General features: G+C 38.2%; 2 protein-coding genes across 4 annotated transcripts in view; one reads left to right on the top strand and one right to left on the bottom strand.

Moving 5' to 3' along the window:
• The window catches only part of LOC123514703, a 94,150-nt gene that overhangs the window by 6,930 nt on the left and 59,720 nt on the right, over positions 1–27,500 (bottom strand). The window lies entirely within an intron of this gene.
• LOC123514700 lies at positions 339–22,665 on the top strand. Of its 3 annotated transcripts, none has more exons than XM_045272756.1 (14): positions 339–488; positions 1,406–1,454; positions 6,943–7,037; positions 7,670–7,792; positions 9,359–9,431; positions 10,010–10,310; positions 11,955–12,818; positions 14,240–14,536; positions 16,550–17,386; positions 18,110–19,730; positions 20,577–20,728; positions 20,963–21,167; positions 21,425–21,565; positions 21,937–22,665. In XM_045272756.1, exons 1-14 carry the CDS (start codon positions 466–468, stop codon positions 22,037–22,039), a joined length of 4,884 nt encoding a protein of 1,627 aa, XP_045128691.1. In that variant the 5' UTR covers positions 339–465; the 3' UTR covers positions 22,040–22,665. The 3 variants fall into 3 exon arrangements, with proteins under 3 accessions (XP_045128691.1, XP_045128690.1, XP_045128692.1); XM_045272755.1 differs by having other exon boundaries at positions 20,574–20,728; XM_045272757.1 differs by lacking the exon at positions 14,240–14,536 and having other exon boundaries at positions 20,574–20,728.

The raw sequence follows: 27,500 nt of genomic DNA, 5'->3' as shown, positions 1-27,500 counted from the left end.
GACTGCTGAGTGGCGTAGTAGTGCGGGCTGTGCGGCAGGTGATGTTCCAACAGGGACCAAAGTCTTGACACAGGAACGGGTACCTGTCATTTTTATAATTAGTAGTAATACAGGAAGAAGTAGTATTATACCAGTTTCAGTTAACTTTATATTGATATTAATGAATTGAAATTAGTGTACGTTGTACAAGAAAGGAGGAGAGACGTTTAAAATACCTATGCAGTACATAGAAATAATTGCATTTATTTTTTCTTCTTCTGATAATACACAAAATTCATTGAACATTAATGAAGTCTTTCACGACATAGCTGAGAGGCGTGTGCTAAGGGTTGATAACTTGATGTAAGGGGAGCCGAGATGAGAAAGCCAGGCGATGTCTCCTATTCAAACCTTGTTGTGTTGATGGTATTTGACGTTCAAAGTTTCCTTCTGACGATTTTATCTTCCTAGCACAGAAACGCCGCTATGGATGATGAAAAAGAGAATGCGTGAGTATGATGAAAGTATTGTGTACTAGTAGAGTGAAGGAAAGTCACGGGTGGGGAAAGGGCAGCTATTGTTAAGGTGGGGAAGGGAAGAAATGTGTGGGCTCCAGCTATGACGTTGTATTGTCTCGGTAGATACATTGTTGCTTAGAATTTGATTGCATTTGTTTCTTTATTTTATGTAGATTGCTACTGAATTAAGCTACCTGTTTCCTGTCAGGCATTGTGGTGAGTGGGGTGGGGTGAGGAGACGAATTCAGATCCTCCAGTCAGCCTTTATATCTCCCTCTGGTGATTTCATTACTGTGACAATATATGTGAATTAACTGTACCAGCAAACCTATAGTGAACTGAGTTATCCTGACGTCACTCCTGCAGGCTGCTGTAGAAGAATCACTTTCTTGGATTTCATTCATTAAGCATGTCTTTAGATCTTTGCACACTGACTGAATTTTCAGTTTTTCCACAAATCCCTTATGGCTGAAGAAAGATTCAGTATAACTCTGGCACCTTATTTTTCAATTATTTTCTTCCAGACCCTCATAAAACCCATTGTATAGATACATAGGTATACAGAGTTAGGCATTGTGGCACCAAGTTGCAACTTTGCCGCACCATGAATTTTGAAGTCACAAAGTTGAAAGTTGCAAACGTTTTGGAAACATCAGACTAAGCTAAGTTGCAGTGACAATTTTCTGTGACTTTTGCCACAACTTTGAACAGGAATAAAGACAACTTTTAAGGAAATTCCCATGGTGGAAGAAGGACTAACCTAACCTAACCTTAAATCTTAACTTATTACGAAAGAAAACTAATAAATTTCAACAACTCACAAGTAACGCTAGTATTTTGTGACATACACACACACACTTGTATATGTGTGTCAGCATGTTTGTCTGATCCATCATAACATTTTTCAGGACAGAGAGACCAGTTGTAGGACTCCGGCCTGGCAAGAGGAGGAATTCAGTAAGTTTTACCATGAATGCCATGATAGTTTCTGTTCTGGTTCACAGTGGCAACCTTAGTAGGTTGGCAGGATGAGGAGCTAATTTAGACTAACACCATAGACAAAGTCTGAATAAATCTGTTCGCTACATTACCCCTGTTGTGAACTTTGTTGTGATAACTGTGACACTACATATTTGTACTTACGGAATTCCATATTTCAATAAATTTTGTAAATTTGTATTGCACAAAGAAGACGACATATGTTTTGTTTATAGTGGTGCTTTTTTTTTATTTACATTCCCCCTTGTGTATAAGTGTGTGTGTGTGTGTGTATTCACCTAGTTGTAATTTTTACAGGGCCTGGGTATTATACTCGTGTGGCCCCGTCTCCATATCTACACACATCCAACTTTCCTTTAAAACTATGCACACTCCTTGCTGACACCACCTCCTCACTCAGACTATTCCACACCTCCACACATCTCTGTGGGAAACTATATTTCTTCACATCTTTCAAGCATATTCCCTTGGCTATCTTTTTACTATGCGATCTCGTAGTTCTATTTAAGTTTTCCTCTCTCAACATCATTTGCTCATTATCCACTTCATCCAAACCGTTCAACAGTTTATAAACCTGTATTAAATCTCCTCTTTCTCTTCTTTGTTCCAAGGTAAGCAAATTCATTTCTTTTAATCTCTCCTCATAGGTCATTTCTGCCAATTCCGGAACCATTTTTGTTGCCATTCTCTGCAATCTCTCCAACTTCCTTATATGCTTCTTTTTATAAGGGGACCAAACCACCCAGCATATTCCAATCTTGGTCTAATCACAGTACTAATTAATTTCTTCATCATATCTTTATCCATATAATGAAAGGCTAATCCAATATTTCTAATCAAATTATATATTTCTCCAAACATCTTGTCAATATGAGCCTCAAACTGCCCATGGTCTTGTATTATCACTCCCAAATCCTTTTCCTTTTCCACCTTTTTCAACACTACTCCTTCACCCATCTTATATGACCCTCTTGGCCGTCTTCCACTCTTCCCCATCTCCATCACATGACTTTTGCTCAGATTAAATTCCATCTCCCACCTCTTGCTCCACTCCCAAATCTTATCCAGATCTGCCTGTAAAATTTCACAATCTTCTTCACTCTTCACACACCTACACAACTTCGCATCATCCGCAAACAAATTAATATAACTGTTTACTCCTCTGGCATATCATTAATATAGACAAGGAAAAGTATTGGTGCCAGCACTGAACCTTGTGGGACTCCACTCTCCACCACCAACCAGTCCGACTTTGCATCCCTTATTACCGTTCTCATCTCCCTCCATCTCAAGTAGTTTTCCATCCACTTTAACACTTTTCCTTCAGTCCTCCATAAATCTCTAATTTCCATAGCAGTCTCATGTGAGGTACCTTGTCAAAAGCTTTTTTAAATCCAAATATACACAGTCCATCCATCCCTCTCTCTTGTATTTTGTCAACCACTCTTGAATAAAAGCTCAGTAGATTTGTTACACATGACCTCCCTTTCCTAAAGCCAAATTGATGATCCGATAATAACTTATGATCCTCCAGGAACCGTATCCAATATTTCTTTATCACCCTCTCACAAATCTTACCGACCACACTTGTTAGAGACACAGGTCTATAGTTAAGAGGCTCTTCCTTACTGCCTCCCTTATAAATGGGCACCACTTCAGCTCTTTTCCACTCTACTGGTACTTCCCTGTTTCTAATGAGCACCTTATAATATCATATAATGGATCAATCAATTCTTCTCTACATTCCTTCAATAATTTTCCTGAAACTTCATCTGGTCCCATCGCTTTATCATCTTTAAGTTCCTCCAACATTTTATATAACTCCTTTTAGGTATCTTAATGTCATCCATGTGCACATTTCCTTCTACATTCTGAGGCTTTACAAACATTGTTTCTTTAGTAAATACTTGTTGAAACCTATTATTTAGCAATTCGCGATATTCTTAGGGTCATCTACTATCCCTTGCTCTCCTTTTAATCTTTCAATGGACTCTCTCTTTTAAGTTTACCATTTATGAACCTGTAAAACAATTTTGGATGTTCCTTACTCTTGTCTACAATATCTTTTTCAAATTTTCTTTCTTCCTCCTCCTTACCCTCACATACTCATTTCTCGCCACTCTATAATTCTCCTTATTTAGTATATTCCTGCTCTTTTCCATCTTTTCCAAGCCACATCTCTTTTCTTTAGCCTTAACACAAGTTGCATTAAACCAATCCTTTCTTCCTTCCTCTCTCGGTTTATACTTTGGTACAAATTTCATAACTCCTTCTTTATAATATTTCATAAAAATCTCATATTTTTTTGCACTTCTCTGATTTGTAACATCTCCCAATCTAATGTTCTGAAATAATTTTTCAAATTTTCTGTGTCCATCTTTCTATAATTCAATCTACCACTCCTGTATGTCTCATCTCTCCTTCGCTGTGTTATTGCCATCTGCATTTCCATAACCACATGATCACTCTTCCCAATGGACATTTATATTGTATATCCCCACATAGGTACACTTCTCGTGTTAACACCAAATCCAGTCTAGCGGTTCATCATCTCCTCTATATCTAGTATTTTCTTCACCCTCTGTTCCATCATATTTTCCATCATTAGATTAAGAATCTCTCTCCCATGCTTCCTCTCCAACACCACTTACTAGATTTTCCCAATCCACTTCTTTACAATTAAAATCTCCTACTAGTATCACCTTTCTTTTTCCAGTTAATACACTTTCCAAACTCTGTAAAGTATCCTTGATCATATTGTCGTATTCCCTTAATGTCCAAGAATTTGTTTTAGGAGGTACATAGGTCACCATGATTATTAATTCTTTTCCATCACTTTTTAACCTTATGCTTATCACTTCTGCATTGTTCTTCCCATACCAAACCTTATCCACATTTATCTCCGTCATAATCATAACTCCTCCTCCACCTTTACCCTCTCTATCCTTTCTCCATATATTATATTTATTATCCAAATTTACCTTTGTTTTTTCATGTAATTTTGTCTCCGTCAAACACACTATATCAGGCTTCTCCACCATCACATAGTCTTGCAATTCTAATCTACTTGACAGTATCCCATCTATATTAGTATACATCACGGTCCACCTACTGCTCCCTCTAGGGGTTCCTCTGCATTCCTTCTTTCCACATACCATTTTCTGACTCTCTCCTATAACTCTCCAAAAACTTTTCCTTTTCCTCTTCAGACCGTTCATCATTTTTCCTTCTCGCCTCTTCCAACAATTCCTTATATCTTCTCCTCTCTTCCTCATTTCTATTTTTTCTTACATACACCTCTTTACAACCTTCTACCTCTCTTAATTTTGATGTTCTATATAAAATGTCCTCCGCAGATTGTTGTGACTTCAGTACTACTTTAATCGGTCTCCTTACTCCCTCCTTATACGGACCCAGTCTATGGATCTCTTCCACTTCTTCTTGTAGGTCTTTTTTCATCATCATTTAGATTTTTGAACAGATCTCTTACCGTTTTTAATTCTTCTTTAATTCTCTTAGGCTTATATGTTATATTTTGTTCTTTCATCCCAAATATTATCACACTTCTTCTTTTCTGCTATTTCTCTTATCAATGTTTCCTTCTTCTTCATAACATTAACCAGTTCCTTAGACCTTTCTTTTTTGTCTTCATTCAACTGATCTTTAATTATTTCTTGTAATCCAACCATCTCCGCTTCCCTCGACTCAGTCCATTGTGTTTTCTTCAATTCCCATTCTCTTTTAAACTTCTCACTTTGCTCACTGATCATTTCCTTAAAGTCATCTTTCTCCTTTACAACTTTCTCCATTTTCTCCTCCAACCGTCTCTTGTATTTTTCAACCTCCTCTCTCAAGTGTGCATTCTCATCCACCAATCGTTTTTCATTTTCCTCCAATCTCCTGACTCTTTCCTTCAAAGCCTTGCGGAATTCTCTATCTTGCTCATCCTCACCCCTTTGAACTTTTAACTCCTTCACCAACTCCGCAAATTTCTTCGCTAATATTACCAATCTACCTTGCATTGTTGCCCCTGTTGATGATGGACTCATATTTTGAATGGCTACTTTTTGCTCCCTGGGCCTCCTCGGCATATTTTGAATTTGGGAACTTATTTCTTACGGGTCTATCCATTCCACACTTCCTGGGAGCATGTGGGTGTGTGGTGGGCCAGGCCTGGTAGCTTGTGTGTTTCACTGTTTGATCTGCAGTCTCTGGAGACAGTGCGTGTGTGTGTGTGTGTGTGTGGTGTGGGTGTGTGTGTGTGTGTGTGAACAGTGTGTGTGTGTGTGTGTGTGTGTGTGTGTGTGTGTGTGTGTGTGTGTGTGTGTGTGTGTGTGTGTGTGTGTGTGTATTTTCTAATAATTGAATGACATTAGGAAGGGTGTATGGAAGGCAGTCCCAAATGCCTTCAAAACATACATAAACTGTCCCACAATGCTCTCAAAACATGCCAAACTGTTAAAATGCCTTTAAAACATGTCAAACTGTCTTAAAATGTTCTCAAAACTTACCAAATTGTGTTGAAATCCCTTTAAAACATGTCAAACTGTCTTAAAATGTCCTCAAAACATGCTAAACCATGTCAAAATGCCTTTAAAACATGTCAAACTGTTCTAAAATATTCTCGAAACATGCCAAATTTTGTTAAAATGCCTTTAAAACATGTCAAACTGACTTAAATGTCTTAAAACAAGCCAAACAGTTAAAATGCCTTTAAAACATGTCAAACTGTCTTAAAATGTTTTCAAAACACGCCAAACTGTGTTGAAATGACTTAAAAACATGTGAAACTGTCTTAAAATGTTCCCAAAACACACCAAACTGTGTTGAAATGCCTTTAAAACATGTCAAACTGTCTGAAAATGTCCTCAAAGCAAGCCAAACTGTGTTAAAATTGAACACTAAGGAACAAACTGTCTACAACTGTAAAGCTATCAAAAGCTGTCCAATTGTAGAAGGAAAATAAGGACCAATAAAGATGTAATGAAGCACACATCTCAATGACTGACTGGCTGGCTGGCTGGCTGGCTGGCAATATGCAAAAAAACAGATAAATAATAGCACTGGGGCAAGGCAAGTGAGTGAGGCACCAACCTGCCAGACCAGGAACACAGTGACAACCCAACACCAAAACAAACTACCACTTAGGTACTTACCAATTACACATCATCAAGAAATGAGTGAAAGGTAAGATTTAAAAGCAAATAAAAGTTAGGCAATGAACATATTAAAATCAAGTAAAATTAATAAAAGCACCAATGTGTGTGTGTGTGTGTGTGTGTGTGTGTGTGTGTGTGTGTGTGTGTGTGTGTGTGTGTGTGTGTGAGAGAGTGTTTACCTGATTGGAAAAAAGCTATGGTTGTTCTGTCCCATATCCATCTCTACTGATCTCCAGTGTACCTCTAAATGTTTAATTTGTATTATTAAGATGCTTCCTGTGCTACAGATCCTGAAGGAGTCGCCAGCAAGGACTGCTTACCATGAGAGACGTTCATTGAATTTCAAGAAGCGAGTGTCCTTCTCAGGAACAAATATAGTCAAGTGAGTGATTCTGTCACAGAATTATTTGTAAGCTAGCAAGAATCACTGAAAGAAAGGCATATTGTGTTAGAATAGGGAGCAAATGTCTCACTACACATTGGCATTGTCTTACATGAAACTTTAGTTTATTCAAGCATTTCATCATGAAGTGAGATTGATAGTTTGATAAGTATGTATTTGGACAGTGGTACACAAATAACCATCACTTACAAATTATACCAGAGATTTTAAAGGAAATACATGTCTGGTCCTCACTTAGATATGGCTTTGGTTCCATTCTTGAAATAAACACAACTGTGACTCAAGTGTAACTAGCCTCAAGAAAAAGAGGACTATCAAAATATGTACTATAACTTCTATTTTTCAAAGAAAGAACAACATGACTAGCTGTAGTATTTATATTTCTGTCATGAAGGATGCACTCCTATGAATATAAAACTGCAACTATCAAAAGCAAAATGCTGATTTGCTAGATTTCAATAGCTTTAATTTACATTCCATTTTAATATGATCCACCATGTGTACTTTTGTTATCTTTTAAATCTGTCAATACTTTTTTGTAGTAGTTGTGTGTGCAGTCTAGCAAATAGTCACAAAACTGCTCCTTCTCACTTTTGACCCTTTCATTGAAGGGAGTACAAGGCTCAGCGTTGTGGCAACACTGAGTGGGACAACTCTTATGAGATGCCAGTGGTGCACCATGACAGCTCAACATCCACCCTGCCCACTCCAACCAGCAATTCCAAGTCTGTCAGGTACAGCCATATCACATAAAGGAAAGGTCCACTCTTGATTATATTGGGGCTCAGTTTTTTGTTATATGCAATGTTTTGATTTCTATAATACACAGTTTTGGTTTAGTCTCATTTAAAACTGCTTTCAGATAAATTATGTCTCAATCTTTCATATAACACTTTTCTCATCAATGATCAATTTAGTACTACCTATGGAAAACATCCACGGTCACAAAGAAGGGGACAAACATTGTTCAGAATTCTGACAGCTGGTGATTGTCTATTGCTTTCATTATTGTCATAAATGAACATCTTGCCTGCATATTCCATGCTGTTATGTGGCAAGGGTACAAAAATCCATACTTGCTTTGCCTAGAGAAATGGATGTTACTTATTAGTGTGTTGACTTCCCATTGAATTCTTAATTTTTCAGCTAATGATTATTACAGTAATACATAACATTACTAATTCTATTTCTAGTGTGAAGTTGCATATATAATCTCTCATTAATATCTAGGATTGATTGAATACCCAAGAGCATAATATAAAACACAGCTATATAAGACCTTAGAGATAACAGTGTTCACTAAAAGTGGTGTCATACTGGCCTATGATGTGCAGCATGGAGGCTATGGTTCTTGGCATGAAACTAGAAATGTTATCACACACAAACTGCCTGTGTTCTTGCTGTGCTAGGCAAACAGCCCAGCAACCAAGACTAAGACTAATCAAAACAAACCAGAACATAACCATGCCTTTAATATTTCAATCTGTGCTTCGTGCTGGAATTCCACTTGCACTTGCTGTTATTGAAGAAGCTAGAGAACCAAGCAGTGTGTGATGGCAAGTTTGGAGCCAAGAATGATAGACAGGAAGTCAGTACAGGATGCTTGTTTAGGAGTTAGCATTCGATGACCGACCAGGATGTGTGTGAGCAGAACACAATTCAGTCGACTCCTGGAGATGATTCAGCCAACCATCAGCAAAAGGGACACTATTCAATCGTCAAGCAAGATTGTTTATTATGAGCACAAACTATTGACATGATATATATTATCTGTCTAGATTGATGAAATATTATTTAACATTTCAATACAAAATAACTTGTGCATTTTTTTGAGTTGAAACAGTAGGTTTTTATTAGAAATTTCTTAGATTTATTTTTTACTGGGATATCATATGAAGGGCCAGAATGGATATCAAGCCATTCCAACATTGCTCTGCTAATTGCACAAATTCTTGCTACCTTGGGTGGATGTTCCTTGTTCTGTGTATCATAGGTCAGTGTGATATTCCCTTAACATTTCCTTGTGCTAAAAGGCCTTTTAATTCCTTATGCTTGTAAATCTTGAACTATGGCAATAGAAATCATGTTGATGTAATTTTTCTGGCTCAAGATGATGTAATCACTCATTTCTTAATGAGTGATTACATCATCTTGAATGGCTAATCTGTGTTGGGCTCAAAAGCATCAGAGCATTTTGGGGAGCATGGTATTTGAACATACTACATTTCTGTTACTAAATTAGGAATATTTTCTGTCAGGTCCATTAATGAACCATTTATCTATGTACATATTTTTTTCAGATATGAGGCTGATACCAGTATTGGCATAGCAGCTGCATCATCACTACATCACACTGCTACTCAGCTTAGTCAGGTCAGTCTTCAGTTGTTCCTGACTCCTGCCAGTCATCATATCATACACTAATTTATCTGTGCTTTCAGACCAATACTGTTGTAGGTGCATGGAGTCTAGGCTGATCTAGAAGCTGCACTCATTGCCTCTTGCCTTTTGGTGGAGCAATGTATGTAGTACCTAGGTACATAATGCAGTGCATTGACCATTTCAGTTGTTAATGATAACAGGTGTGCAAAATGTGAAAGAAAAAAAAAAATAAAACAAAAATTTTTGGATAACTCAGATTGGCCTTCCCCTAAATTTGTCTGACTTATGTAGGGTTTACTGTACTTTGATATTATTTTTGTCTTCAGAAATCAACTTACACAAGGCAGCTGGATATTGTGACAGAAAATGTCTTAAATATAAAAGGTTTTGAGAAGTTGCAAGTTCATGCACCAATTAGCTAGCCCTTCAAAAAGAGGGATGAGACATGGGGCAGGGCTTGTAGATCAGTTTACCTTATGACAATTGAGAATTTAAAGGCATATGAGCATGCATTCCATAATACTTGTTTTTCGCAAGTAAGGCTTATTTCAGTTCTCACACTCCTACAGAATGAAAAACTCTTATCCCTCACACATACTGAGATAACTCGACTGTCTTCAGTAACAGTGAGTGATAGCACCACTTCAAGAGTGTATGACAGGCCGCTCATATTTCCACCATCACCTTCACGAGACAATAATGAAGATGATACAAACATGCAGAAGGATTTCCTTGCAGAGTTTCTGGCTCTCCCAACCTCCAAGACTGAACCCTCATCACCATCTGCTGAAGATGGTGGTGATACATCAGACACTAAAAACTTTCTCAACAAGATTTTAGCTTTGCCATCTGCCACCCCCACAACCTCAGGTGCGTCTCTTGCCTTCCTTAATATAAGGGCTTTTAATTCGTCATTTTATATTACTTATTTTCATTATAGAATAGCTATTTGAATTCTCTCATACATTCCCTTTGATATGCACAAAGTATAAAGGTGGTATCACACGGCAGATTTCTCCTAATATGCTGCCTGCTTGTGCTGCCAGTAGGGTAAACTGACCAGAAAATGATATCACTCAGCCCATTTTTTTCTCTTAGGAAGAATGAAAAATGGCTGTGGTGCTGGACTTGCTGGGAGTATTTGAAATCAAATACCTGTTATATTGCAAGCTATATATGTAAAATAATAATATATTGTGGTACTTAAGTAAAATTGTCATATATAAAATTAATAAAAAAGAAGTATGATTATTATGTGGCAGGGTGTCCTTGTGATTTGGCTGATTGGTGTGGGAAATTGCTTATGGTGCTTATTTACCAATTGCAGAAAGTGAGATAGAGGTGTTGTGATAGAGACCTGCATTAAATTTTGTTGGAGTATAAATGCTTACCACAAATTAATTTAGCTATAGTGGATCCGGACGTAGTTGGTTCTATACGAGTTGTCCAGTGGAGGAAAAGATTTATTACAGTGTCTTTGTTCCATTGTCAAATAAAAACCCTTAAAAGACATGTAGTTGTATACAATATCTACTTTTCCGTAATTAAAGCAAAATAAGTGGCAGAAGAGATGCTGGCTTGGTGTTTGCCAAACTTTCTGTATCATTGGTCTCTAACAAAATTGGGAGAAATTTTTTCTGTGTAATATTGCTGTAAGTATCATGTGTGTTTCTTCAAGACACTCCAGGTTATGAGAGTTTTGGGATCTACTGTATTCCTCTCTTTGGATAACTAACATGCAATACTGCATACTTCAAAATGTTTTCAGTGTTGCTTCAGTTATTTTTAACTTAACCATTTCAAGAGGGAGTTTAAAAGTTTTTTTTTTTTTTCCATCAATACTATTTTGCTATAAAAAGTAATGTTAATTTACTTAATTTTTTTTCAGACCCAGGAATTTTGAAGTTTTTGTATAAAGTAGAAATAATGCACATACTTTTTGATCTGCATAAGAATATTTCATTGCACAGAATCACACAACAAATAAATAAATAGATGCAATAATAATTGAACATTTTACAGCAATTGACCTGTTCTGAGAAGAGCTGACATTGCAAGTGGTGGATGGTGAGAAACATGGAGATAAGAGATGATATTGATTAGAAGCTACTTTGCATAAAAATTCTCTCTCTCTCTCTCTCTCTCTCTCTCTCTCTCTCTCTCTCTCTCTCTCTCTCTCTCTCTCTCTCTCTCTCCAGGTCATATTCAGTAATTAAGGTCCAGTGGATTTTAATTCCCTTGACTTCTTTAGTTGATATGTTTCTGATGATTTTATATTCTCAAGTTTTTTTTTTTTTTTTTTTTTTTTTTTTTTTTTTTTGTTCTCATTGTATGATATAGTTATGTTGAGTGTGTCTGAATGGTTTCAGTCTGGTTTTGATTGGTCTCAATAATGAGAGCACCCACATTTTAATTCAGTCTGTTAATTGTTCCATTGATTCACCTCTGACTTCTGTTTAGTAAACTTTGGTCTTCAAGATAGGGCTATCTGGTGGAATGTTGATGTTCTTTCAGGTCCCCTGCAATACAAGGAGGTGCTACAGAGCAAGGACAGGACCTGTTTAAGGAGCAAGTCCACCACCCCATCCTGTGACATGGAGATGACTGGTCCTGTGGGTCAGGTCATCAGAGGGTCACAAGAGATGGACCACAACATGGAGATGACTCGTCCTGTGGGCCAGGTCATCAGAGGGTCACAAGAGGTGGACCACAACATGGAGATGACCTATCCTGTGGGTCAGGTCATCAGAGGGTCACAAGAGGTGGACCAGAACATGGAGATGACTCGTCCTGTGGGTCAGGTCATCAGAGGGTCACAAGAAGTGGACCAGAACATGGAGATGACTCGTCCTGTGGGTCAGGTCATCAGAGGATCTCAAGAAGTGGACCACAACATGGAGATGACTCATCCTGTGGGTCAGGTCATCAGAGGATCATATGAGATTGACCACACCATGGAGATGACCTGTCCTGTGGGCCAGGTCATCAGAGGATCTCAAGAAGTGGACCAGAACATGGAGATGACCCGTCCTGTGGGTCAGGTCATCAAAGGGTCACAAGAAGTGGACCAGAACATGGAGATGACCCATCCTGTGGGTCAGGTCATCAGAGGGTCACAAGAAGTGGACCAGAACATGGAGATGACCCGTCCTGTGGGTCAGGTCATCAGAGAGTCACAAGAAGTGGACCAGAACATGGAGATGACCCGTCCTGTGGATCAGGTCATCAGAGGGTCACAAGAAGTGGACCAGAACATGGAGATGACCCGTCCTGTTGGTCAGGTCATCAGAGGGTCACAAGAAGTTGACCAGAACATGGAGATGACCTGTCCTGTGGGTCAGGTCACTGCATTAACACATAGGGTTGAAATGGCCAGTGGTAAGTAATATTGAATTTATCTTTGTGTAAATATTGATTCTTTTTGTGTGAGTAGTATTGAATTTATTTTTCCTCTTTTGTATTGTGCTTTTCCTTTTGTGAGGAGAAGTAGAGGAACACTGTTTCACAGTATGCATATACTGATAACTGAAGTGTTTGCTGATTATGAAGCATAAATCTTTAAGGATATTGTATCATAATAACTTTATAGATTGTAGAAGCTTCAGGGAAAGAAATGTTTCATAAAAAAAAACATAATTTGCAAATCTTACTGTAGATATGATTTCTTTTCAATTAAAGATGAATTTTTTTTTAGTTTTGTGTTGATAAATTTCTTTTACACTACACATCATTGAAAATGTTGCATTTTGAGTTTATATTTACAATACTGATATATATCGTCTTAGATAAGTGTTAGCTTTTAGCATGTATTCATCAGAGAATTGGCAATGCCAGCTTTGTGTAAGGAGATAGTATATAATATTTAATAGCTTTATGGTTGTCTTGTTTGAGGGTGGAAACTAGTGACATTTTCTTGATTGAGATCAAAATAATTACAGGTAACTCAATTTACGCGATAGATGCATTCCAAGAGGCGTCGCGTATACCAAAAATTGTGTAAAACAAACATGTAATTTTCATGTGAAACAATAGATAATAGGGGGGATGCAGGATGTGGTTAAAAAAAATTTGTACAAAATACTCTATTTATTTGGCTAAATTAGCATGTTTTTATTATTTACCATTCTAAATACTAGAAGTGTATTTAGAGTAAAGGGAAATGCAAGAAATAATGAGAGAAAGCAAAGAAATAATAAGAGAAAACAAAAATCCCAAGAATACATAAGCACAACACTCACTGCATCACTGCCTTCACCACTCACACCACAGTCAGTCACCATCTTCCTCTGAGCTTTTCCACTTTATCAAAAATCCACTTATCAAAAATAACCCCACATGCAGAAGAAGATGAAGGACGTTTTGGTGAATTATAGGCAGATTGAAGAGATTCTGTCTGTACTCAGTGCTGGTAGACTGCAAATGAGGCATGAGAAGAGTGGAGCTCCCACCTATCGGCCAGCTGCGGAACTCTCAGGCGAGCAGCTTGAAATTGTGTCTGGCGCTCAGTTTGAAAATGCGGTTGGGCCAACTTGCTTATAAGCAAACCGATCGCGCAAATTAGATTAATTATAATATTTTTTCGGTTGCGATATAACAAAAACGCATAAATCAAACATGCGTAAATCGTGAGTTACCTGTACATGATTCATCCCAAAGCTAATGAGAAAAGTTTTGTATCTGTTTATCTCAGAAATATTCACACCAGTATTCTATCACCTGTAACTCCATGACTTCCTTGTGTGTAGTTCCTAAAAAGGAGATTGTTTTCAGGAAACACTTAACACTGGTACCTTTTACAGAACCTGGCGTGACAACACAGATCATCAGGTCAGACCAAGAGGTGGACCAGAACATGGAGATGACCCATCCAGTGGGTCAGGTCATCAGAGGGTCACAAAAGGTAGACCACAACATGGAGATGACCTGTCTTGTGGGTCAGGTCATCAGAGGATCACAAGAGGTAAACTGCAACATGGAGATGACCTGTCCTGTGGGTCAGGTCATCAAAGGGTCACAAGAGGTGGACCAAAACATGGAGATGACTCGTCCTGTGGGTCAGGTCACTGCATTAACACGTAGGGTTGAAATGGCCAGTGGTAAGTAATACTGAATTAATTTTCGTGTAAGTAATATTAATTCTTTTTGTGTGAGTAGTATTAAATTTGTTTTTCTTCTTTTGTATTATGCTTTTCCTTTTTTGAGGAGAAGTAGAGGAACACTGTTTCACAGTATGCATATACAGTCAACTCTTGATTAACATAAATTTGAGTAACATGATTTTGATTTAACATGACTTGATATTAAGAGATGCTTTTCAATAGGGTTATTTATTTGATTTAACGGTCGTTAAGTTGATTCAATGACGTTGCGCACCCACCATGTTTCTGGGGGGAGCTGCACTGAGACACTCTTGGCCAGATTCTTAATAATAGCTTCCACCTTTATCTGTTGAAACATACTTTCTGAAAAAATTCAGTCTTTTTGAGAGTAAATGCTGCCTTCCCACAGCTTGGGAAGGCAACAATCAGGCAGGATTTACCTTTGTCGAAGGTGAACCAAGACCCATGTCTTTGTCATTATCTTTGCATATATTTTGCCTTAATATCTGTTATTATTTTTTTTAAACTAACTGACTTTAGAAATGAAATATATAGGTTATTGTTTAAATAGCCTACCTTACAAAAATTGTGATGAAAACCAAACCCAGGGATGGAATCTATGAAACTTTTCAGTAGCGCATCAATAACAACAAAATCTTAGCAAATTAATAGGTCTGAGAAATAACAACATTGCTGCTGCCACCTTCAATCACCGCATTTCCATCTCCCAAGTTTTCAATCCGAGTTCTACTTAGCTTATGTATGTCTTTATTGCTTGATAAGTATCCATTTATGTAGATAGCTGGTGGACAGTCCTCTTCCCATAGCCTGCACAGTTGAAGGAGGTGGCAATTCTCTCGTGTGTTAAGGCCACTATACAGCTATTTGTGCTTTTATTTAGAAGCTTTTTTTCTTGGCTTACAAAGTTTATTAATAAGTCATGCTCTGCAACTCTGAAATTTTCCATGGCGAAGAAGCGTGGTCTGGACTGCTTGGCTCAGTCAGCTGATGTGATGGTAAACAAACACTGCTAGCAACCACCACCAAATTATACTCATGGTTTATTTTGTTAAACACTCTACTAATGAATGTATGAATACGGAATGATGTTCTGGGCATATAAAATCATGTGACAAATCATTTTGAATAATAATTTTTAAAAATCTTGGACAAGAAAGATTTGTAGATGAGAACGTGTGTTTTTATTGTTTCCATGACCTAATGTACTTTCTTTTTATTTATTCATTTTATTTTTTTATTTTTGAATTTGTTTATGTTTAAATAACAAAATCCCTGAAATAGGCAGACTTCTACAGTGGTCAGGAATGCAATCTGCCCAATTATCATTGTTTTATATGGGAAAAATACGTTTGAACAACACCTCCAGGAACATAACACTCACGTTAATTGAGAGTTGACTGCACTGATAACTGAAGTGTTTGCTGATTATGAAGCATAAATCTTTAAGGATATTGTATCATAATAACTTTATAGATTCTAGAAGCTTCAGGGAAAGAAATGTTTCATAAAAAAAACATAATTTGCAAATCTTACTGTAGATATGATTTCTTTTCAATTAAAGATAAAATTTTGTTTAGTTTTGTGTTGATAAACTATTTTTTACAGTGATCACTACACATCATTGAAAATGTTGCATTTTGAGTTTATATTTACAATACTGATATATATCGTCTTAGATAAGTGTTAGCTTTTAGGATGTATTCATCAGAGAATTGGCAATGCCAGCTTTGTGTAAGGAGATAGTATATAATATTTAATTTAAAGCTTTATGGTTGTCTTGTTTGAGGGTGGAAACTAGTGACATTTTCTTGATTGAGATCAAAATGATTACATGATTGATCCCAAAGCTAATAAGAAAAGTTTTGTATCTGTTTATCTCAGAAATATTCACACTAGTATCCTATCACCTGTAACTCCATGACTTAATTGTGTGTAGTTCCTAAAAGGAGATTGTTTTCAGGAAACACTTAACATTGGTACCTTTTACAGAAGCTGGCGTGACAACACAGATCACCAGGTCAGACCAGGAGGTGGACCAGAACATGGAAATGACCTGTTCAGTGGGTCAGGTCATCAGAGGGTCACAAGAGGTAGACCACAACATGGAGATGACCTGTCCTGTGGGTCAGGTCATCAGAGGATCTCAAGAAGTGGACCAAAACATGGAGATGACCCGTCCTGTGGGCCAGGTCATCAGAGGGTCACAAGAGGTGGACCACAACATGGAGATGACCCATCCTGTGGGTCAGGTCATCAGAGGGTCACAAGAAGTGGACCAGAACATGGAGATGACCCGTCCTGTGGGCCAGGTCATCAGAGGGTCACAAGAAGTGGACCAGAACATGGAGATGACCCATCCTGTGGGCCAGGTCATCAGAGGGTCACAAGAAGTGGACCAGAACATGGAGATGACCCGTCCTGTGGGTCAGGTCATCAGAGGGTCACAAGAGGTGGACCACAACATGGAGATGACCCATCCTGTGGGTCAGGTCATCAGAGGATCTCAAGAAGTGGACCAAAACATGGAGATGACCCGTCCTGTGGGCCAGGTCATCAGAGGGTCACAAGAAGTGGACCAGAACATGGAGATGACCCGTCCTGTGGGCCAGGTCATCAGAGGGTCAAAAGTAGTGGACCAGAACATGGAGATGACCCGTCCTGTGGGTCAGGTCATCAGAGGGTCACAAGAAGTGGACCAGAACATGGAGATGACCTGTCCTGTGGGTCAGGTCATCAGAGGGTCACAAGAAGTTGACCAGAACATGGAGATGACCTGTCCTGTGGGTCAGGTCACTGCATTAACACATAGGGTTGAAATGGCCAGTGGTAAGTAATATTGAATTTATCTTTGTGTAAATATTGATTCTTTTTGTGTGAGTAGTATTGAATTTATTTTTCCTCTTTTGTATTGTGCTTTTCCTTTTGTGAGGAGAAGTAGAGGAACACTGTTTCACAGTATGCATATACTGATAACTGAAGTGTTTGCTGATTATGAAGCATAAATCTTTAAGGATATTGTATCATAATAACTTTATAGATTCTAGAAGCTTCAGGGAAAGAAATGTTTCATAAAAAAAACATAATTTGCAAATCTTACTGTAGATATGATTTCTTTTCAATTAAAGATGAAATTTTGTTTAGTTTTGTGTTGATAAATTATTTTTTACAGTGATCACTACACATCATTGAAAATGTTGCATTTTGAGTTTATATATACAATACTGATATATATTGTCTTAGATAAGTGTTAGCTTTTAGGATGTATTCATCAGAGAATTGGCAATGCCAGCTTTGTGTAAGGAGATAGTATATAATATTTAATAGCTTTATGGTTGTCTTGTTTGAGGGTGGAAACTAGTGACATTTTCTTGATTGAGATCAAAATGATTACATGATTGATCCCAAAGCTAATAAGAAAAGTTTTATATCTGTTTATCTCAGAAATATTCACACCAGTATCCTATCACCTGTAACTCCATGATTTAATTGTGTGTAGTTCCTAAAAGGAGATTGTTTTCAGGAAACACTTAACATTGGTACCTTTTACAGAAGCTGGCGTGACAACACAGATCACCAGGTCAGACCAGGAGGTGGACCAGAACATGGAAATGACCCGTCCAGTGGGTCAGGTCATCAGAGGATCACAAGAGGTAGACCACAACATGAAGATGACCTGTCCTGTGGGTCAGATCATCAGAGGGTTACAAGAGGTGGACCAGAACAACATGGAGATGACCCATCCTGTGGGCCAGGTCATCAGAGGATCACAAGAGGTAGACCACAACATGGAGATGACCTGTCCTGGGGGTCAGGTTATCAGAGTGTCACAAGAGGTGGACCAGAACAACATGGAGATGACCCATCCTGTGGGTCAGGTTATGAGGTCACAAGAGGTGGACCAGAACAGCATGGAGATGACCCGTCCTGTGGGTCAGGTCATTAGAGGGTCACAAGTGGTAGACCACAACATGGAGATGACCTGTCCTGTGGGTCAGGTTATCAGAGTCTCACATGAAGTGGACCAGAACATGGAGATGACCCATCCTGTAGGTCAGGTCATCATAGGATCACAAGAGGTAGAGCAGAACATGGAGATGACCCATCCTCTGGGTCAGGTCATCAGAGAGTCACAAGAGGTGGACCACAACATGGAGATGACCCATCCTGTGGGTCGGGTCATAAAACCTAAGGAGGTGGCCTGTCTTGTAAATCAAGCCCATGATATGGAAATGACCTGGCCATTGGCTGAGCTCAGTAGGTCATCCCAGCAAGTGAACCAGAGTGTGGATGTAATCTATCCAGTCTCGAGGCCAGGATGTCAACCTCAGCTTGCCATGTCTCCTCATAATGTTGATGACTATGTGGATAACACCTTGACCAACATCAACCCCAACTTGACATCATCTGAGGACCAGGACGTGGAATTATCTTGTCAAATCACCAGGTCAGCTCAAGATATGGAGATGACCCATGCTGAGAGTCAGGTCAATGCATCCACTCAAAATAATGAGGTGACTTGTCCTGTGATTCTTGTCACCAGACCATCCACAGAGACAAACCATTCTGTATTGGGGAACATCAGACAATCTCAGGAGGTGGATCACAACATTGAGGTTAGCCATCCTGTAAGTAATCTCAGCAGGTCAAGCCATGAGGTGGCTGTAGATCTGGCCAGCAGTACCAGAGGCAGGTCAAGCCATGAGGTGGCTATAGATCAGGCCAGCAGTACCACCAAGAAGCAAGATCAAGCAGTGTCCATTCTTGGTAAACGAACTCCATCTTCAGAGTGCTCAGACACCCCTGCACCCAAACTGTTTGCATCATGTACATCCCAAGCCTCTCCAGATACTGCTGTTTCCACACATTCTCACTCCACTACTATACCTTGTTCATCCCCACACCCTGTGCCAGCAACACCTTCCATATCACCAGAAACCTTACCCACATCATTACCCCTGAGCCCACACTGTTCACCATCCTTACTAATGTCATCCATACACATTGCATCCTCAAGCCCAGATACCCACATTTCTTCTTCAACTGCCACATCTGAGCCATCTTCCTCTTCATTCATGGCTCCCCAACCTGCTACCTTGCCAGCACCTGAAACTCCATCTTGCTGCCCTAGTTGGTGTTCCCTCCGTGCTGGTTCAGTAATCCCTCACCCAAAGTAAGTTGTCACTTTTGCATCTATTCATGTGCAAGATTTTTTTTTTTTTTTTTTTTTTTTTTTTTTTTTAGGAATAAAATCTGTTTTTCAGAATGATCTGTATTGTCAAGGGATATGTGTTTTCTTGCTTTACATAATCTTCAATTCTGCATCAGTTTTCTCAGTCTCTCATCATATGTATCATCTACAAAGATAAACTGCCTTGTGTTCTTCATTTTATCATCAATAGTCACTAGACTGAATTTCTACATAACATTCTTGCATTCACTTCCCTTCCAACACCATCTATGTGAGCATAAATAAAAAAAAAATGTGATATTACACATTCTTGACAGTCCTAATCAAATAGAAAACCACTGATTTCTACTAATTCCCATTTTTAACTTGTGCCCTACTATTCATATGAAAACTTGTCATCGTACAGTCCTGTAATGCAGCACATTCATGTATTTGTACACATTCTGCTTAGCATATGATGTGTAAGAGGCACAGCCTAGTATATGTAGTTTAGCTATAATGAAAGAAACCTATAGCCATCAGGTTATGATTTAAAAGTTTGAGGATTTATAGTTCTTTCTCCAGTAGAGAGAAAAATATTGATTTGAAGTAGTACTAGTTTAGGAAAAAAATACAGGCATGATTATAGGGCAGTAATGAATGAAGTGATGTTTTTCCTAGTGTTATTTTGTATTATTTTTACTCTACTTATCTGGTTAATATTACTCCTCATACTTTGTCAGAAAGATATTCTCAATGTTGCAGGTCAAACCATGAAAAAAAGAGAAAAAAAAAATAGATAATCTGATTTTTTTATTGTATTTATTCATAATGATTTTGTTTCAGTAGTGAAAGATATAAGTGGCACCTGCATGAGGTGAAGGGAGACAAGTGGTGCCTGAATCTGCTCCACAGTCCCTTATTTGTGTACCTCACACTGGCCCACCACTCCCAATACCACCATATCATTACTAGTGCTGACACCAACTTAAAAAGTCAGAGTGAGTCATCTTGAGTTTCTCTTAGGGATGATAAAATATCAAGGTTCATATTTGATTTTAATGACATGAAATTGGTCAATTTCCTGCCACACATTAAAAACCCTCATCAGAAGTACTAAAATGATGCAGTAAGTATTATAGCCTTTTAGCATGTAGAAGTTCTGTTGCATTTCACTAAAATGATGCAGTAAGTATTATAGCCTTTTAGCATGTAGAAGTTCTGTTGCATTTCAGATATGAGCAATCCAGTTGGCCGGCTGGTGCTGAATGTGCTGGGCTGCCGTCTTGATGGTGCCATGCCAGGCCTGGTGGGTGCGGTGGTGTGTGAGGCAGGTGCTGCCCTGGAAAAGCTGCTTGAAGCATATCTCTCTGCCCATGACCTCATGGTGGAACTCAACCTAATCAAGTTTCTCCACTGTACTAAATTTACTCCTAACAGGTGAAAATAATATCTATATAAGGAATAGCAAATATTTTTACCTATACCTACTGCTGTTTACTGTTGAGGGTAAAAACATTACTATTGGTATGGTAATTTTGTGTATGTATAATGGAAGTGGAGGTACAGTTGACAATAAAATTTAAATATATTTTCATGATATATGTTCATGTTTCATCACTTCATTTCTATTTCAGTTTTACTGCCAACTGTGATGATGAACAGCATATTAATTCTTGACATTTTATCTTGATCAGTATCAAGGTCAGCTTGAGTAGCTACAAGAACCACTTAAGCCTGGAAGTGGAGGTGAGGTTGGAGCCACCCTCACCCCAGCCAGATGACCCCTACACTCTCCATCCCTCTGTCAACATCAAGATTGGCAATGGCAAGCTGAGGTGAATCAGGACACACTCTTCCATCTCTCTCAGCTATTATTCCTCTTTTCTTCTTCCTTTTTAACACATATATATGGACATACTTCAGTATATGAAAGGTCAGATAAATTTTACTGGGATCAAGATGTTATTGGCTCTAGTTCTCTGTTTTAGGGCATAACTAATGGTCGCAAGTCTATTATATGTACAATAACTTAATGAAATCAAGGGTATACACTTTCTGCATAAACAGGATCAATTGGAATGTGCAGACATGGTTAGACAAGTAGTGAAACATTTTAGTGATGTGACTCAGTAAAGAGATGTAGATTAGTAGAAAATATTAAAAAAATTTGGTGCAGGAAAGAGAAGAAATACTTTTGTTGTTTCAGGAAGGATGAGGTGAAGGCACTGATGACAGATGTGGCTCCAGGACCACAACAGATTCTGAGGCTGGTGACTACTGTGCATCAGATGGTGAAGAAGACCTCGTGATGACTGCATTAAAATACATCTTCCCTTTTCTGTCTTTTATAAGGTTTTTATATATGCTCTTTTGTTTGAGGCACTTGAGCATTAGCATTGCAGTAATAGTGACCATAAAGGTTCAAAGATTGGAGACTGCTATCATCCACTAATGTTGCTACAGCTTTCCCCATGCTCTACCTTGCTTTTGTGGAGTTATTACTTATGATGTCTTTAGATTATAACTGGATATGACTTGGGAGTTGGAAAGATTTTCTGGGAAATTTAATTTTTTTATTCATTTATTTATTTATAATTTTTTTTTAGGGTGGTTTATTCCTTTCCAAAAGTGCCATTTATGTTGTATTCTTCATTAGAAATCTTGTATTCTTAAAGGTATGATGATCAGATAATGTTACAAGGCTCAGCATTTGATTTATACTCTGGCAATTTGCTTACTTAATGATGTATCAAAAAGCAAAAATGTTTTAGGTTTGGATGCTCTTTATCTTCAACAGTGATGTAAATACCGATGTGTACTTTCAATACTGATGCATATTAAATTGAAAGATGTTCCAAGACTTTCTAACAGACTAATGGAAATTGTGATACTTTTTAAAATGAAGGTGTGAATAAATAAAGTGATGGAAAAGTTGTGCTCTAGTTTAGTAATTATGTACATTTACTTTTTTCTTTGGAGATTTGTTTCTAAAAGTTTTGTTAACTAGTAGGTCTCAAGCCATCTCCTGTTATGCTCCTTTTCACCACTCCCCTACTACCACTGTGTGTACTCGTAAATATTTGTAATATTTTTAGCAGTGTTTAGGAAAATAAAGATATTTTTTCTGATTAAAACAAATATTACACAAACAAGACATCATAATAAACACTTGTTAAAAAATGTAAAAAGTTAAAACACAAAAATCCAAAAATTATTTATAGACTTTGAAAATAACATGATACTTAGATATTTCCTTACACACACACTGTCCAGCCATCGTGCTGATTACACGCAGCTGAGCAGCTCGCAGAGAATAAGTACAAAGGAGTTGGAGACTGGCCTAGATATATGTACGAGTACAGGGGGGAGAGGGCCATAGGTTTTCCTGTCTCGAAATTAAATAAGTGTTGGATCATATAAACGGTAAGAATAATGAGAGAGTGATGGAACAACTAATTCTTCCTTCCTACACAACTACAATGACCACGAAAACACTTCACTTGCCATGGTCATTACCCAAATCTATTCTGAACCCGTTACTCTAACCGCACTAGACTAGTGATGGCAGGTGTATGGCGGAATCAAAACATACGCCATCGTGTGAAAGCCAATGGTACATAGAAACTACTGTTGGTCTAAGAAAACTAACAGATGATGTTATGGACAAGGATTTTTCAGGATTCAGGGATGAACGAGGTGATATGAGAAGGCTAATCAACGTAGAAAGGGAATTAAGGTGTATGAAGGTGATGTCCAGTCTAATGGACAAATGGGACCGACTGATAACAGAAAACACAGACCTGAAATTGAGATTAGCAGAATGTGAGAAGGTCAGTGCAATAAATTGGAGATTGAAAGAGGAGATTCAAGAAATAAAGAAACAAAATGATGTACTAAAAGCCACTTGCCAAGATTACGAAAGCTCTTTAAGGAGCTTGCAGGTTAAAGTGGACAGGACAGAAGGTGGATTGTGAAAAAACAAGCTGAAGGAACTATGAAATGAATGGAAGCAGGAGCAAGAAGAGGAAAAAGTAAAATTTTCAGAGGTTGTAAAGAGACAAATTCAGAACACAAAAGTCACTGTAATTTGAAGTTATTAAAGAGAAAGAAGACCTGGTGTGGGATACTATGGACAAGAAAAAAAACCGTGATTTTTGGGATAAAGGAAAAGAAAAATCCAAATAAATTCACGAGAGAATGTGAAGAGAGAGAATTGGCCAAAACTGTAACCAAACGAGTACAAGACAGCACACAAGAATTAGATCAGGAAGTGGAGGAAGTGATCAGGCTAGGAAGATACAGTGAAGAAGGTAGGAGACCAATGAAAGTGAGAATGAGATCCCAAGTGGCTGTAGAGGAAATTATGGCTAGGAAAGGGAAGCTGGGCGATGATACTGAACACAAGGATATATAGATAAAAAGAGAGATGAACTTAGAGGAAAGGAAAAAGGAGAAAGTGCTATGAAGTGAAGCGAAGGAAAAAAAACAAGAAAAGGACAGATAGAGAAGGAGGATTTTTATTGGAGGGTTCTGGATATGAGACTAAAGAAGTGACTAAGGAAAAAAGAGGTGGTTGTGGAGGAGGCAAGAAATTAAGAATGACGTATACTAATATAGATGGGCTGTTATCAAGCATATTGAAAGTTGGGGATTATTTGAAAGAGAAAAGGCTGGATGTAATGTGCATTGTTGAAACAAAACTGAGAGGAGAGATCCATGTCAACTTTAAAGAGGAGGGATATAATACCTGGAGGAGAGACAGGAAGGATAAAGGGGGAGGAGGAGTGCTAATAATGGTTCGTGATAATATATGTGTGGAGGATGTGCAATATGGTGAGGACAAAGTGGAAGTAATGGGAGTAACAATCAAAACAGAAGATTTGAAGAAGAGAAAAATTATAGTTACATATGTTCCACCAAAGACTAATACATGGGGAACAGAAGAACATAAAGATATGCAAAGAGAGGTGATAAAGTGCCTAGATAACATGATAAGAAGAGATAGAAGAATACTTTTAGTTGGAGACTTTAACTGTAAAAAGTAAACTGGAGAGAGATGGAAGTAATGGATAATGCTGGGCAGTGGAGTGAGAAAGTGTTGCAGTTGACTATGGTTAATGCAATGGACCAGTGGGTGGAGGAGTCAACAAGGTACAGGGGAAGAAGAACCATCGTTGCTTGACCTAGTTTTCACAAAGAAACCAGAGCCCCCTCCAATCATACAATACCTTAGTCCAATGGGAGACGAGATCATGTGACATTAGAGATGCAAATTCAGGAGGAAGATGAGATAAGTTACAGAGAGGACTATAAAGGAGAGAGATTAGATTATGCAAGAACGGATTTTGAAAAATTAAGGATCTATTTTGCTGATATTGATGGGAGCAATATTATGTAGAAAAACAGTACAAGAGAAATATGACATATTCTTACAGGAATATAATGAAGGAGTAAAAAAGTTTGTACCTGTTATAGAGTTCAGAAAAAAATACATGCTTGGTACAATGCTAGATGCATACAAGCAAAAAAGGCAAAAGATAAAGCATGGAAGAAACTCTTAAAGCAGGGAAATGACTATAACAGACGGCAGTACAAAGATGCTAGAAATGAATATATTAGAGTAAGGAGAGAGGAAGAAAGAAACTTTGAGAAAGATGTAGTGGATAAAAGCAAAGATGAACCCAAACTTTTCTACAAGTTTATAAATGGCAAAACAAAGAATAAGGAAACAATTGAAAAAAATAATTAAAGAAGGGAAGACATACCAAACAGAGAAGGAAATGTGTGAAATAATGAATGAGAGCTTCAAAACGGTATTCACTGCAGATGATTTCACAGAACCTAATAGGGCATTGGATTGCCAAGGATTACAGGAGATCGCAGTGCAAATAGAGGATATTGGAAGATTATTGGATAAGTTGGAAGTCAGAAAAGCAATGGGGCCAGATAGTGTATCAGGATGGGTGTTAAAAGAATGTAAAAAGCAACTACTGGTTCCGATTTGGGAAATAATTACAAGTTCAATAAATGAAGGGAAAGTTCCACTAGAGTGGAAGAGAGCCAACGTAATACTGATATTTAAAGGAGGAAAGGCAATTGAACAACTAAATTACAGACCAGTGTCACTTACAAGTGTTTTAGGGAAGCTATGTGAAATGATTATCAAAGAAAAATGGGTTAAATTTCTAGAAGAGGAGCAAATCATATCGAACAAACAATTTGGTTTCAGGACAGGGCGGTCATATGTATCAAACTTATTAGGCTTCTAATTTTGTGAGCCCTAGAAAAATAATTATTGAATAATAGATTAACTAATTTATAGCTATCACTTTTCAAACTTTTTAATACTCGAACAGCCATTTGGAACAAATCAAGTTCAAGTATTGAGTCTATTGTATGTTTATATATATATATATATATATATATATATATATATATATATATATATATATATATATATATATATATATATACACTCAACCCTCGATTTGCCGGACTAAAAGGGGGGAAGGCTTGTCCGGGAATGGCAAATGTCCGGCAATGGAAAATGTCCGGGGGTCTACCCCCTTGCCGGACTTTACCCTATACAGGTTGAACCCCGCTTTAACGGCACGCGATTTACCGGAATCCCGTGTTTAACGGCAAAAATTTCCGGTGGGAACATAGTGTTGTCTTTAACGGCATTTCGGCACCTGCACCAGCTGTACCAGGAAGTTGGAAAATAAATCAGACGTTTTTTGTTCAGAAAAACAAAACTGAGGGAGAAGAAAGAGACTTTGCACCAGATGTGGAAGACAAGAGAAAGAAAAATAAAAGAAAGGCAGGATCAGGAAGAATAGAAGTAACAGGAGGTGCCGAGGCAAAGGCAAAACCTCCGACGACCATCATCATCATCATCATCATCATCTCACCACGTGGGGCCGTAACACATGCCAATGCCGCCGACACACATCTGTACTGTTTTTTTTATTAGCATTTACCTTACTTTCTTTGGTGGGTTTTTGGGTGGCATCGTTGTGAAGAAGAGGTGTATCCACGACAAGCACGTAAGCACAACACTCGTGTGACGCGGCAGACTTGTTTACAGTCCAGTACTAGACGTGTATGTCCGCCCGCACTGCCATCTATAGTGCCCGATTTGCGAACTTTGTCTGGCGCGGTAGTTTGAAATCGACTTGTCCCGGCCACAGACTCTTGTCCGGCAAATCCGAAATCCGGCAAATGGAGGTCCGGCAAATCGAGGGTTGAGTGTATATATATATATATATATATATATATATATATATATATATATATATATATATATATATATATATATATATATATATATCAGAGCTGGGCACTTCCGTACCTCGGTCCGCACCTCCGCTCTTCCGTACCTGCGGATCACCAAACCAGGGTTAAAAAGAGACCCTGCACCAAACGAGGCGCGGAGGTCCGAAATGCGGAAAAAAAAAAAAAAAAAAAAAAAAAATTCAAAAGCGCGGAAGTAACAGGTACGGAAAGGCGACATTTTAAGACCATACCTCCACACCTGACACAGGTGCAGAAAAGCGAAATTTTTAATCCATACTTCCGCACCTGAGATTTTCAAGAAAAAAAAAAAAATAAAGACGGCAGTCCGCACTCCGTAGCATTACTTTCGGCTCTTTTGGCGGTCTGTGCTACCAGGCATATTTTCCTACCATTTGAGTGACGTCACTCATTCAGGTCTAAGCATGCTCTCTCTCTCTCTCTCTCTCTCTCTGAGCTTCAGGAAGTGTCTTCAAG

The sequence above is a fragment of the Portunus trituberculatus genome, chromosome 38 (assembly GCF_017591435.1).
Source record: "Portunus trituberculatus isolate SZX2019 chromosome 38, ASM1759143v1, whole genome shotgun sequence".
Classification (NCBI taxonomy): Eukaryota; Metazoa; Arthropoda; class Malacostraca; order Decapoda; family Portunidae; genus Portunus; species Portunus trituberculatus.
Note: the sequence above shows the minus strand (reverse complement) of the source record. Positions and strands in the feature narration are given on the sequence as shown.

What these genes read in the sequence shown, in the direction of transcription:
- LOC123514700 (XM_045272755.1), top strand. Translation starts at nt 466, where the DNA reads ATGGATGATGAAAAAGAGAATGC. An exon ending in GATGATGAAAAAGAGAATGC is followed by an intron (nt 489 to 1,405) that starts GTGAGTATGATG and finishes AACATTTTTCAG; the next exon opens with GACAGAGAGACCAGTTGTAG. An exon ending in CACCAACTTAAAAAGTCAGA is followed by an intron (nt 20,729 to 20,962) that starts GTGAGTCATCTT and finishes GTTGCATTTCAG; the next exon opens with ATATGAGCAATCCAGTTGGC.